The following is a 14,368-nucleotide window of genomic DNA, read 5'->3' as shown; positions in this document are numbered from 1 at the left end:
CGCATGGTGTTACATGAGTCCATTAATACACTAATTAAGTTTGCCCATGAAATATTATTATCTTCAATAGTATTAACAACTGCTTTAAAAACAGCTTCTGAATTGCAAGATTCCATCTTTAGAGATGCAAAATGATGAACTACAACTTCATTTTGATTTGTTGTCATAAAACTGCACCAATACTGCCAGTATACTTTGAGCATTGCTAGTACTTTCATCCAAATTTAGAGAAAATGGAGTCTCCTTTAAAGTTTTAATGATATTTTCCTTAATAGTTTTTGCGAGCCCATATTTCATCTTATAACATGCAGTAGTCCTGGACATTTCCAACGAGTTTAGTGCCGTCTGATCGCGGCTCAACTGTTTGCAGAGTTCAATTAAATTGGGAGCTACATTGAAAGAAAGAGAATTCTCGGCGATAAACGAAGTTATTAATACCTCTTGGCGTGCTTTTCTTGTCACTATATCCAATGGCCGAGCATCAGTCTCCAGTAAGTCATCAGTATTTTTTGAATTAGCATGATTACTTAAAGTCATTGAATGTCTAATGCACTTTGAATATTTTATGTGCGTCACAATTTTAGAATGATTTGTTAAAGCCTTGAATCCTTCCCCACCATACTTCAGCAGTGAGTTACAAAAACACAATATGCTCGTCCAGCAACATTTACTTTCTTGCACCATGTGCCGATGGTATCCCCATTACCATCTCTCCGTTCAATCCAATTCCACCTAAATGCATTCCGGACACCTTCTTCTAATTGTATAATATCACTATTTATATCGAGAAATTTCATAGTGAAATTCTCTTGTGTACATAAATAAAAAAATATTTCAATAAACGAAACAAAAAATTTACACGTGCATCAATAAATGAAACGAAAATTTTACACAGCGGAGGAAAAAAAAGTTGAGAAGCGATCAATGACAAAAAGCTAATACCGCGAAAAATCCCCCTTCTCTACTTATTGGCGCCACGCCAGGAGAGATAAGACCTTTGAACTAAGAGTCACGTGATCGCACATCTGGTCGAACGAAGTCTCTCCCTTTTTTTTCTGCCACGCCTACTTGCCGAAAAGAATCCAGAAGAGAATATCCGAGAACCGGGGGAATGAGTCATAACTCGCAATACGGAAAGAACAAAAAAGAAGTTTCCCCCCCCTTTTCACGCATTATCACTACCTTTGGAGAAAGAAAGGAAAAGTTTTCACCACACACACTGACCTTGCATTTTCTGCTTTCAAAGCAAACAAAATTACCCAGATCAAAATAAATAATTCATTATTATTCCTACTTCCTTTTGAACGATGATCCCCGGAATTTCCGGGTATCGAAGTTCAAAATCCCCGGAATTCCGGGGTTTCCCTGGAGCACAAACACCCCTGAAACTTTTATCTAATAAAAAATTGTAAAACACAGCAGCATAAATTCAATTTTTAGTTGTTTTAACCCTTTGACGAGCGGTGGGACATCAGGCATCCCACCTTTTCTATCAGTTTTTATCTCCCAGATGAAAGCTGCAAAATTTCATTTAAAATACATGCAATCATGGCTTTTAATTCTCTAATGTATAACAGATGGCAGCACTAGTATTCATTTATGGAAATAATGTAAAATAAAAATTCTTTGCAGATCTAATTTTGAAGCAGTTTTTAATTAACAATTCATGACTTAATTGACAAAGTTTGTTGCTATGAAATATTCCTTTACCCTGAAAGAATCTTATGCAGTCTCTTCATCATTAAGTAACTGCTAAATTGTGTAATCCATAGTACTAAAAAAAATGGCAAAATATGGCAAAAAAATAACCAGTGACAATATTTAAAATGAAAACTAGAAATCTAGTTTTCATTTTAAATATTGTCACTAAATTTTAATTAAAGAAAAAAATTCTCAAGACAAGAAATTTAAATGTTAGCTCAGCCCAAAAAAATTCAACTTGACTAGGAGAATAAAATTTACACAGATAATTTCAAGTTAATTACACATGTTTAAATAAAAATGTCTAATAAAGACCTACATCAAACAAATAATTAAATAACACAATTCACCTAAAATTTTCTACTCTATTACGATTTTCTATCAAAATTTTAAGCAAAATTGCTTAAATTTTACATGATGAGCAAAACAGTTTTAGTTCTATGATAAAATGAAAATAATGGATAAATGAAAAATGGTATACTCTTTATTAATTTCTTTGATTTCAGTCAAAGCAGCATCCAATTGATATAAACCAGTCTGTACACCATCCAACTGAGTCTGCATAGCAGTTTTCAAAACACCATCAACTGAGGCCTGTATATATTAAAAATTAACTTTCTTTTTAAAAAAATGAAGTATCACCAAATATTATCATTTGCATAAGAGCTAAAATTACATAACAATCTCTTAAGCAGTAAAAATAATGACCAAGAATTTGCTGATACGAAAATGAATTTAGAATCACATGCCCTACTACCCAATGAATATTTTTTTAAATATTAATTTTTAAACGTAATGATTAATTGCAACATTCTCCAATTCGTGAAATAAAAGAATGTGTACTTACATATTATCCCGTTGACCATAAGCAGAAATTTCAGCAACAGTCGCCAATCATTACTGCAGAATACTAAAGGGCACAGTCATCCATAATCAGGAAATGCTACTTGGATACGTCAACAGATAATATGTAAGTACCAAAGAATGTTTAATAATTAATTTTACGAATGAAAAATCAGTATTCTTATATTATCCACCAACCCTCCCACAAAGTCACTAGCAACTAATTTTTTGCTAACCTAACATGCAAAAAACATTAGCCATTTTAAAAATTGGCAGTGCACTGAAAATTAAATAAAAACAGCAATGAATTAACAAAATTAAAAATGCAAGAAATATCCATAATGAGGCACTAATAATTATATAAAACAAACATTACTCAAAATTACATGAAACAATAATAAATTACAAAAGCAACAAACATCCATAATAAAATACTTATCTTCCCTTTTTCCCAGTTTTCTGTATTCATGCAAAGCAATCTGTTTTAACTTTAAAATAAATCAGAGAATTGAAGAATTCTCGGCAATGCAGAGAAATTTGGCATGTACATATCAACCTGCTTTAACTTGAAAAACATCAAAGAATTGCACAGATTAACTTCATGGAATGTGCATTCCAACACAGTCTACTACTAGGCAAATGCCATCATGATATTTCTGAAAAAATGCAACACTTCCTTTCTCATTAGTGCACAAACTCTACAGTGGCATTACAAGAAAAAAAAAAACTCAACGTAGAAATCACCAACATGACTCTTGAATTTCAAACATACACTTCCACCATCACCACCCAGATGGATGGTGGCATATATGTACTGGTATAATGCATGTACAACAGCGGTGTCCAACCTTGTGCTCGCCGATCGTTTTGTATGTGTTCGCCAGCCCGATTGGGTACTATGAACAAAAAATATTTTAAAAATAACCATTCATTTATATTTCTTAATCATTAAAATATGATAAGCATTTATAGTCATAAGAGATATCTTGCAAGACGTTATAAAATAATTGATTGTTATAAAATAATTGATTGAGACGTTATAAAATAATTGATTGACTGAGGAACTTAATAACGAACATGAATCTCATTGCTTCATTCCGATGTTAGATGATTCAGCAGGAGAAAAGTACTTCAACGATTTGTAGAACTTCTTTCGCCAATAAAGCAGTTTTTGGAATCCGGAAACAAAATTTATAAATTGGACGATAGTAATTGGTTATCCCATCTGTATTTTCTCACGGATATAACAGCTAAACTGAAAAAAACTGAACGAAGATCTCCAGGGAAAAGAAAAACCCTTTTCAATGGACTGGGACTGTAACTACTTTTCAGATAAAGATAAATTTGTGGATAAATCAGATGAAAGAAAAAAATTTCACCCATTTTCAAAATTTATCAAGCCATATTAACAACCGAGGCAATTGAAACAGAGAAATAATCAGAAAACCAAAATGCACTGAAAAAAATGTTCAACTCCACTTCTCTCATTTCAATAAAGTTCAACCAATATTATTATTCATCTCAAACCCCATTTGCCGAAATTAATATTTCAGATGTATCACATAAGATTGGAAATATGTTTAACAAAAACGTTGATGTTTTGGAAATGTGCTCGCAATAGGCCAAAGGTTGGGCATCACTGATGTACAACTATTAGTGGGTTGCCAGATAAGTACATTTTCATAAAATTCTGGGTTGCCTACTTTGCAACATTACACTTTGCCCCGAGATTCTTGTCAGGGTTAGGTTCGGTTCCAGAAATTTTGAGTTCAAGTTCGAGATTAGTTTTGTCATCATCATTGTGTAAAAGTCATATGATATGTAATAATCTAAAAATGACAAAGGCCAGAGAACGTTATCACTATATTTTAGAATAGAGAGAGAAAGTACCCAAATTATAATGAAAAATTAAGAGGCTATTGCTAATTTAAATTATAATTGTTATTACATATTTTGGCTCTAATCTAATATGCACCCTAATTTCACTAAATGTGGCGATATGTGTTTGTTCTGCGCTGGTTTTTAGCGCGATTGCATGTTGTATGGCAACCCTGTTGATGTTGAAAAATCTTTTCCTGGAGTGGTTTAATTGCTCATTGGTTCATGTCATGCGTATTTTGAAATGGCCTATTTTGCAATGATAGACGTGGTGGGAAGATTTCAATTGCGCATTTCAGATTGTGTGGAAAGTAAATTTAGTATTTAAAGGTACGATGTTGGAGTTGTTAATGAGTCTTTTGTTAACAAGTGTGTTTATGAGGATTGAAGTGTATTTTTGGAATTTATGTGTGACTTAACGGAGTGCAAAATGCGAAGCTGCTATGAGAACTCGGACGAAGAAGGGCGTTTCTGATAGTTCTTGTGTGGATTTGCAGTCAAATTTTCAGCAGAGTTTAAGATTTAGATTGTGGTTTTGGTGTAGTAAGTTAACTTTAGAGGAAGTTTTTATCGCTACTTTCGAAATTTTGAATCTCAGAAAGACATGTGATATAGCAAAATGGTGGCACTTTTGTTCACAGACATTGTGTTACTGGTGAAATTTAATTAATGAATGTATTATGGCAAGTGCATTTTATTTTAATGTTTTTATTTTGTAGAATGTTCATTGTTTTTAATGCATTTTTGTCGTTATTGTTGTTTTTTGAATTGTTTGTAATTTAGTTTAGTTTATTTGGTTGATCTGTGTGCAATACCTAGATTGTGCAATTCGTAGATTTTTTTTTTAAGTTTAAACAGGATGCTGTGTACAGGCCTGCACCGACAATAGGTGCAAGGTCATGCCGCGTACGACGGCGCTGACACAAAAAGGTGCAGAGCAATCATTAAAACAAGCAGTTTGTCTCGCTGGCCTGTCTGAACAGTAAAATTCTTGTCTAATTTGAACGCCCCTCCGGGGTCGACTCAGGTAAAACTTGAGTAGCTACTGATTAGGATCTGTACCTAGGGAGTCTCGGCCACGGGTGTTTAAAATCAGTCGCCACAGGAATGGAGTAATCTCTGACAATGGCTGTTTCAGGCTCGACAGGGACCGTATGGTACTGTCTTGTCTGTTCTGTTGATTGTGAAGCTATATAGTCAGATATTCATGGTTGTCCGGGGTGAAGCACTCCCGTCGTTGAAGTTGGCGAATTCAGTGAGCTTTAAACTGCTTGAGGTTTCCATTGGCCACCTGAAGCCCAAAACTGCATATTGGTATCCTTACTTCGCTTTCCCCACGGGGCACCTAAAGCCAACTTCTGTATACCATGACATAGTGTTGGCAGGCCGGATTGGTGGCCAGGTCTGTCTGATAGTGTTTAAGTGACTTCGTTCTGCTGTTCGGGGCAGATGATTGATGGCAGATGTTTTTACCATCCCTCCAGAACGGGGATGTGGAATGTGAGTTGCTAAGTATTCCTATCGACCCAGCTTAGTCTTAGCTTGTCGACTTGACATATAGGTTAGCGGCCTCTTGGATCACCTCTAGGGGTTGGAGCATTTAACTGTGAAAAGGCAATGTTGAGCTTGCCAAGTCTGAGTGGCCCTTCCTCCTAGCACACTGTCTTATTTAGTCAAAAGTTATAACCAGGGCAGCAGTTCGTCTATGGTGTTCTCTTATGTCTTATTTGAACGTGAAAATACTTGATGCCATAGTGAGTGTAAGGGTAGACGCGTTCGACAAATTTGTTAATCCTTATTTTGTTTCTACTGTTGTAATCATAGTAATCTGAGCAACGTTTAATTTTTTTTTTTTTTAAGTTGCTTCTTGTTATTCTTTTTCTAGGTGAAAAAAGGTAAGCGCTGTTATATATTTTGTTAAACTTAAGGTTAACTTTTTAATTGGGAAAAGCAACGATTTGAGCATTAATTACTCAGAAAACTGTTTACCTCTCTTCTTTGAGCCATTATCGTATTCTTGGCTGCATAAATTGCTAATACCTAAGCCACTTTAGATAAAAGTGAATAATATAATAGAATGATATTTAATAAGAATGATGTTCGTCCTCCACCTGTCATATCTGTTATAATACAAAATACTAAAAACCTTTCTTCAATACTCTTGCCTGAATTTTGTAAACTAAGATACCTCATACAATTGATATCTGTTCTTGATGGCTGACATCAGGGGTAAAATCAAGTAAAATGCAAAAATGCTTTGCCTGTTTGACTCTTATTTAAAATAATTTGCTTTATATTATCCCCTAATAGGCTAATTGTTCTATTTTGAATTTTATCTCCAAGGTAATGAAGCATATTTTTTTATTTTGAATTTTATTAATTTAGACAGGCATGATAGGGTCAAATTTTGTGATCACTTCTATAAAACTTTAAAAAATGATTATTTCTTTTGAATAATTTGTTACTGGAACCACGGAAGGCTAAGTTTTGTTCGGCTAAAAACTGAATGGTATAGATAATTTTTTTCAATAACAATGCTTAATTTTTTTTTAATAAAATTTGAAATTCCGAACTAAGAGGTTTATTCTTTCGTAATCATTCTAAGAAATTGGATTAACTCTTTCATTGTTTGGCAAGATTCGACAAAAGTACATCTAAAAAAATTTATGTCTATTTTTCTCTTTTGCGAAACTGAAACTCGAAACCAGGTTTTGGTATTATCCAGGAACATTTTCTATTAAGGCTGGAACTTGGGATAGCAGTAATGGACTTGGGCACAATCCAGAATCATCAAGCACAGATAAATGCATAGCTACTGAAGAAATTGTTGATTTCAATAGTGTTTCTTCTGTTTGCCTGTTTGACTCTTATTTAAAATAATTTGCTTTATATTATCCCCTAATAGGTTAATTGTTTTATTTTGAATTTTATCTCCAAGGTAATGAAGCATATTTTTTTATTTTGAATTTTATTAATTTAGACAGGCATGATAGGGTCAAATTTTGTGATCACTTCTATAAAACTTTAAAAAATGATTATTTCTTTTGAATAATTTGTTACTGGAACCACGGAAGGCTAAGTTTTGTTCGGCTAAAAACTGAATGGTATAGATAATTTTTTTCAATAACATTGCACCAATGCTTATTTTTTTTTTTAAATAAAATTTGAAATTCCGAACTAAGAGGTTTATTCTTTCGTAATCATTCTAAGAAATTGGATTAACTCTTTCATTGTTTGGCAAGATTCGACAAAAGTACATCTAAAAAAATTTATGTCTATTTTTCTCTTTTGAGAAACTGAAACTCGAAACCAGGTTTTGGTATTATCCAGGAACATTTTCTATTAAGGCTGGAACTTGGGATGGCAGTAATGGACTTGGGCACAATCCAGAATCATCAAGCACAGATAAATGCATAGCTACTGAAGAAATTGTTGATTTCAATAGTATTTCTTCTGTTTTTCAGACCGGCTGCAATGAAGTTAAAGGTAGTTCGGGTGAAAACACTTTCTAACTTTTTGTGAATATTAGGCTCCTTTGGTAATTTCAGTGGTAGCTGACACATTGATGGGCAACTAGTGCTAGTAACGTCAGCTTAGGTATTCATTGGGGTTTTGGAAAATCTGAGTAATTGTAAAGTTCTGGTTTCTTAAGTCTTTGTCTCACTTTCTTTGTCTTCATTACATTGTGATAGACAGTTTTTTCTATTTTTCTTCCGACATCTGGGAAAAAATGAAAACAGAAAAGTGGAAGTAAAAATAAAAGTAGAAAATAACTATTATAAAAACTATTGCATAAAAACACATCTTCTTAAAAACTCTCGGAAAGTAACTGTTTGAAATATTTTACCTTACTCCTGAAAAAGTGAATATAAACCATTGCTTGGAAAATATATGAACCATTAGATCAATACCAAATAATTCAAGGAGGTGGTGGTACTCTTTTGTTTATAAGGTAAATAAATCAAATTTAAAGTATGTATGTATTTAAGACGTAACGAAATAACGAAACATTTTCCTTCGGCTTTCCACATAGCTAAAAATCGAAGAATGGCCAAGTTTTGATTTCAGAATACCTTGTATATTTTTATTTTACTTCAAATCTCAAATAGATATATTTTAAATTCAGTGGTACTCCATAAATATGTCAATCCTTTCTTCTCAAAAGATAATAATTTTTAGTTTAATAAAAAGATGGTTCCTCTAAGAAAAAAAAAAAACGAGTAATTATGCTCAAATCGTCGCTTTTCTGAATTAAAAAGCTAACCTAAGTTTAACATAATATGTAACTGCACTTACCTTTCTTTATGTAGAATAACAATAGCAACAAGCAACCACCAAAAAAAATCATAAAAAAGATAAATGTTGCACAAATTATTACGATTGCAACAGTAGACACAAAATAAGAACTAAGCAATTTTTCGAACGCTTTTACAGTGCCCTGTACGTGCATCAGCTTCACGTATATTCGTTCACATATATTATTATGAATTTCGGTTGATCTTTACAATATGGTAACTGGTAGTTTGGCGACATTTTGGAGGCGATAAAGGTTACTACCTGGGACTTTGGTAATAATGTGAGCAATACTCAGTTCCGATTACGCATTATTTTGTGTGGGGAAAATGAGAGATCATGGGATATGTCATGTGATATTAATGGACGAATTACGGTTCTTTAATCGGAAAAGGGGGGAATTTGGACAAGTATCTGTGGATGTATATTATTTTGTATTAAGCTTCATTGTGTGTTGTGTGAAGTAGGGTTGAATAATTTTGGGATTGTATGGCACTGTCTAAAGTGAATTGTAGATGTGATTAAGAGAATTTTTTTTTATGAAATTCTATCAAATTCGGAAAAAAAAAATCATTCAGTAATTTTATTGAATCCATAATAAAAGTGTATCCACCATGTAAGGAAGATTCGGAAGAAGATTAGGTTAGTTAGACTTTGTTAAGAATGTGAGTAGTATTCAGTTCTGATTACGCATTATTTTGTGTGAGCGAAATGAGAGATCATGGGATATGTTATGTGATATTAATGGACGAATTACTGTTCTTTAATCGGGAAAAACTCTGGCAATTTTGTATTTGGCTTTATTCTGTGTTGTGTGAAATAGTGTTTGTGAATTTTTGGATCCCATGGCCGTAACTAAAGTGAATTCGAAATGGGTATTTAGTGGTATTGGAAAGGATTGTAATAAATGTTTTTTAAGGTTGTGCGAGAGAGAAATAAAGATGTTTTATTATGTTATTTATTTTACCTGGTATCTTGCTTTGAAAGATAAGTATGATTTTAAAGATTCTGAAACAGAAGTAAGAAAAGTATATCCGCCACGTAATCAAGATTCTGAAGAAGATTAGGTAAGTTAGTATTTTTAATTATTTGAGGATATTATTTTTATGCATTGTTGTAAATGTAAGGTGGAAAGGAATTTGGTATTATTGGGAAAATTGTTATTAGCAATGATTTAGTTTAAAGTAATTAGGATTGTAAGGTAATTTTTATTAATTTAATGTATGTGCTCATTTATATTTTAAGTAGTGTTTTTGAATTTAATTATATTTTAATGAAATGATAGTTATTTTGTGAATTTTATGTTTGTAGGAATTTGGTATACGTTTAAGTTGAAATAAATGTGCATGGAAATAATTTAAATATTTGATATTAAGTATTTGTAATGCTTGAGGTATGAATTCGTTGGTGACGTGTATAATGTAATAGATGATTTAGAGGTAAACGTTTTTGGATATTCTATTTATTTTATATGTGGAAATGTTCATATTTGTAAAGGGCAAACACTTTTTCGCGATCATGTAATTTCATATATGTTCTTTTTACCGGGTTTAAAGATTGAGAAAATTGTCATGTATTTTCGTGAAATTTTTTTAATTTATGAGAAAAAAGCAGTGTACATGGATATAGTGAAGAGTGTGCGCAATGCCATTTTTGTGCAATTCTGGGATGTTTTTTTAAGTAAAAATAAGTCGACGTGTACATGGTTTAGTGATATTTTAATGAAATGATAGTTATTTTGTGAATTTTATGCTTGTAGGAATTTGGTATACGTTTAAGTTGAAATAAACGTGCATGGAAATAATTTAAATATTTGATACTAAGTATTTGTAATGCTTGCGGTATGAATTCGTTGGTGACGTGTATAATGTAATACATGATTTAGAGGTAAAAGTTTTTGGATATTTTATTTATTTTATATGTGGAAATGTTCATATTTGTAAAGGGTAAATACTTTTTCGCGATCAGGTTATTTCATATATGTTCTTTTTACCGGGTTTAAAGATTGAGAAAATTATCATGTATTTTCGTGAAATTTTTGTAATTTATGAGAAAAAAGCAGTGTACATGGATATAGTGAAGAGTGTGCGCAATGCCATTTTTGTGCAATTCTGGGATGTTTTTTTAAGTAAAAATAAGTCGGCGTGTACATGGTTTATGTGTATGTGTTATTTTGAAAAATGCGTAAGGAGAATGGTATTGTGCAGTTTTTCCTAATTTTGCAATGAATATTTGTCATGATTAAGCAGTTTTGTTTGATAAAATTTCTAGCATAAGTGTAATTCGGCTAGTAGATTGTTGGAAGAAGTGTTCAGGAGATAAAAAGAAAAGAAACATGTCTTTACTTCGTGAAGACAAAATGGCGGCGGGGAAAAAAAATAGAGGGTTGCTGTAGGAGAGTTGGTCGCCAAATTTTCGCCAAAAAATCGCCAAGTTACCATAATGTAAAGATCAACCTGAATTTCATATATTGAAATTATGAATTTCAATTTTTGGTCTTTGTGAAATATTAGTTCTAAATTTCTTACTTTATGTCTTTAATGATAACTTTTTCTGCAGCTTAATGCGTGAAAATACTTGGCATGTCATTTTCAAAAGAATTGTTTTAGAATTATATATATATATATATATATATATATATATATGTGCGTGTACATAAAAGTTCATATATGTTGTACATAGAGACAAAGCATGTTCACCACGTAATGATTGAAACAATGCAGTATAGTATACTGAAAGATTTGCAAAAATTTCCAATCACAATGATAAAAATTATCTTTTCCATACACAAACTATAATATTCACATAATTTTAACACCAGTATATGTGAATATTTTTAAAGACAACAAATTTTTTGTCATTATTAAACTATGGTTATATTTTTATAAGACTGCAAAATACACTTGTAAACTGCATGTAGCTAACATCTTTTTAAGCTCATCATTACCATATCATTGTGCATCACTTTCTGCAAAATACACTTGTAAAAATTAAGAATTACGTGCCCACCAGCTGCCAAGTGGTAAAGTCGCTGAACACTGGTAGTTTGGTCCGAGGTTCGAATCCTGCGAACGGGCTGGCTACATGGCCATTTTCGTGGTTTTCTCCATGAACATGTATACGAGCCAGTTTCCCTTAGAAAGTCCTCCACAAAGGCATCCCTCCCATTAGGCAGATAGCCCTCGAGGCTTTGCCATAACCACACACACACATAAAATTAACACATAAATTTCAATTTAACATACAACTCTAATTGATATATGAAGATTATTTACCTTTTTACGTAATTCTCGATGCATATATTTGTCTACTTTTTCCAGCTGATCAGGGCGTTGTAGCATGTTAGCTACATGTTTGGCTGCAGTTGATGCAGCTTCGCTTTCAATAAGATTCATGTCAAATGCTGTAAAATAAAGAATTTTATTTAAAAAATTAATAATATGTGTAATAAAAGATATTTATACAATGAAGAGCTATTTAAAATTCTCACAAAGTAATGATAATAGTAGTAATGATCCATTAAAAATATTCCAGAGATTTAAATATTTATTGGGGAAATTGCAGAGTCACCCACTGCTTGGTGCGTTTTTAAGAATTGCACATACTAACCATGTACACATCGACCTATTTTCACTTTAAAAAAAAAAAAAATCCAAGAATTGTACAAAAATGGCATTGTGTACTCTTGACTTTATCTATGTACACGTCAACCTATTTTCACTTAAAAACTGAAAGAAAATTGGCAAAAATCCAATTCTTCTTAGCCTTGTAAAAAGCGCCAAACAAATAAGTGGGCAATTCTGTACTATTTATTTAGATTCCTAAATTTTACTTTTAATAACTGACAGTGTAATATAATTATCTGAAAGATCATGCTCTGTTTTTTGCTCTTTGATCAATTAAATGCAAGTTGACTTACTATGCATGATGTCATACTTTAAATCACAAATTAAAAACCATATCAAGTCAGTGGCAAAATAATGATGAATAACTGGCAATCAGTTTTAGTGTTTAAAGAAGTAAACATTGTCAATATATCATTCCATGCAAAAAAATGAAGATGTAGTTTTACATCACAGAAGTAGCAATTACTTCTTCACATATAAATTTATCTTCATTATAAAATAATGCTACACTTCTTAATGCTAAATTTTTGCTTCCCCTAAAAATTTCATATTTTTTCTCAGAATTAAACTTTTAATTTAATACAAACATTGGCAAAATATGGTTTAAAATTTCAAGATAATATTCGATCTGAAGAAGATGGTAAATATAAGTATGGCCAAATCTCAAAGTTATAAGCCTAAGAATATATCGATATATAATTCTTCTTATTAATAATTCAAAAAGTGGTGTAAATATCTTCATCATGCAGCATTACTGTCTGCCTTTTGAATTTTTTTTTTAATTTAGAAAAAGGCATCCATGAAAACATCAAATTTATATTAAGGACTAATAAATTATTGGGTTTATAAAAACCTATTTCTTATTAAGCTTTAAAAAAATTCATAAAAAGATTAAGACCTGCTAATAGAACATTCTATTAAATGAAGGAACCATATGAAAATCTGAATTCGTCTAAAAATCGATCATGTATAAAAATCTGGCATTAAAAAGGTACTTTGCTCAATTTTATAATTTACTTATTTCAATACAAACGAAATTTGAGGTGCGATTTTCCTATATATATATATATATTTTTTTTTTTTTTCCTTTTAGTACATACCAGTTCAGATCACATATTTTTCGAATGAAAGATACAGTTCCTTGCATATATTCCAATAAATTTTCTATTTTATTGGATAAGTACACCTTCTTTTCATGTAAAAAATAAAGTTTTATGTTTGCTTGAAGTAATTTTGATCACGTCAGTAATATAAGAAATGAACTTGAACAATTAGGCTGAAAAATATTTGGAGACTTTTTAAATGCTTCCTGTTAACGCCCCTTTTCCTAACATATTTCCCCCCGTCACGCATATTAACTTAGTTCTCGCTAAAAGATTTTCTTTTGTAAGAAGATTATGAATTGTATGATGAGTCATAATGTTTCAGCTTCCAGAAATACACAGATGATAGTCAAATTTATTCATTTCGGTTTCAAATGCAAATGAATTAGAAAATTTCGGTATTATTCGGACACTTACTCGATGTCATATTTTGAATCAATGGTGATCAATATCAACGCTAATTAAGTTCAGAATAATTACACATTTCTTTAATTAGTTTTTACGCTTTTACAAACAAACAGAAATTATACAAGAAACCAAGCTTACATTCACCTTAACTTTTCAAGTTAGTAAACAAATAGATTTCATAACACAAGAGCGCCCTCTTGTGAGTGATAATAAAATAGATAGTAAGTTTTTTACAAAAGAGACTCCTTCCTTTTAGCGTAGAATTTATCAGAAAACATATTTAAAATTCAGACAGTGGATTTCAAGCAATAAAACTTGCAACTTTGACACAGAAGATGTATCTCTTTGATCCTTTGCCAGAAAAAGGAAATCTAAAGAATAAAGTCATTATAATAAAGTCATTATAAGAATATAATTCAAAATTTTTTGTGGAATATATTTTTTAGGATAATTTCTTTCCTAGGAATCCTAGCATTCAATTTTTTGAAGCATTAAGTTCTAAGATGACAGTGATAA

At 31.6% G+C, this 14,368-nt stretch overlaps 1 protein-coding gene across 4 annotated transcripts in view; it reads right to left on the bottom strand.

Moving 5' to 3' along the window:
* The window catches only part of Sec6 (Exocyst complex component Sec6), a 66,740-nt gene extending 52,709 nt beyond the window's left edge, over positions 1–14,031 (bottom strand). The window contains exons 1-3 of one of the 4 annotated variants that reach the window (XM_085816746.1): positions 13,862–14,031; positions 11,991–12,118; positions 2,183–2,295 (exon numbers count right to left, since the gene is read on the bottom strand). In XM_085816746.1, coding sequence (XP_085672872.1) covers positions 2,183–2,295; positions 11,991–12,118; positions 13,862–13,871 — 251 coding nt within the window. In that variant the 5' untranslated portion in view covers positions 13,872–14,031. Of the gene's footprint in view, positions 1–2,182; positions 2,296–11,990; positions 12,119–13,441; positions 13,463–13,861 lie in introns of those variants that run through there. The other 3 variants (XM_085816743.1, XM_085816744.1, XM_085816745.1) reach the window with 3 other exon arrangements.
* Between the last annotated feature and the right edge of the window lie 337 nt (positions 14,032–14,368).

Source organism: Stegodyphus dumicola, chromosome 5, assembly GCF_044657685.1.
Source record: "Stegodyphus dumicola isolate Sdum_Otavi_A_Nest chromosome 5, ASM4465768v1".
Classification (NCBI taxonomy): Eukaryota; Metazoa; Arthropoda; class Arachnida; order Araneae; family Eresidae; genus Stegodyphus; species Stegodyphus dumicola.
This window is presented reverse-complemented; position numbering and strand designations above follow the sequence as displayed.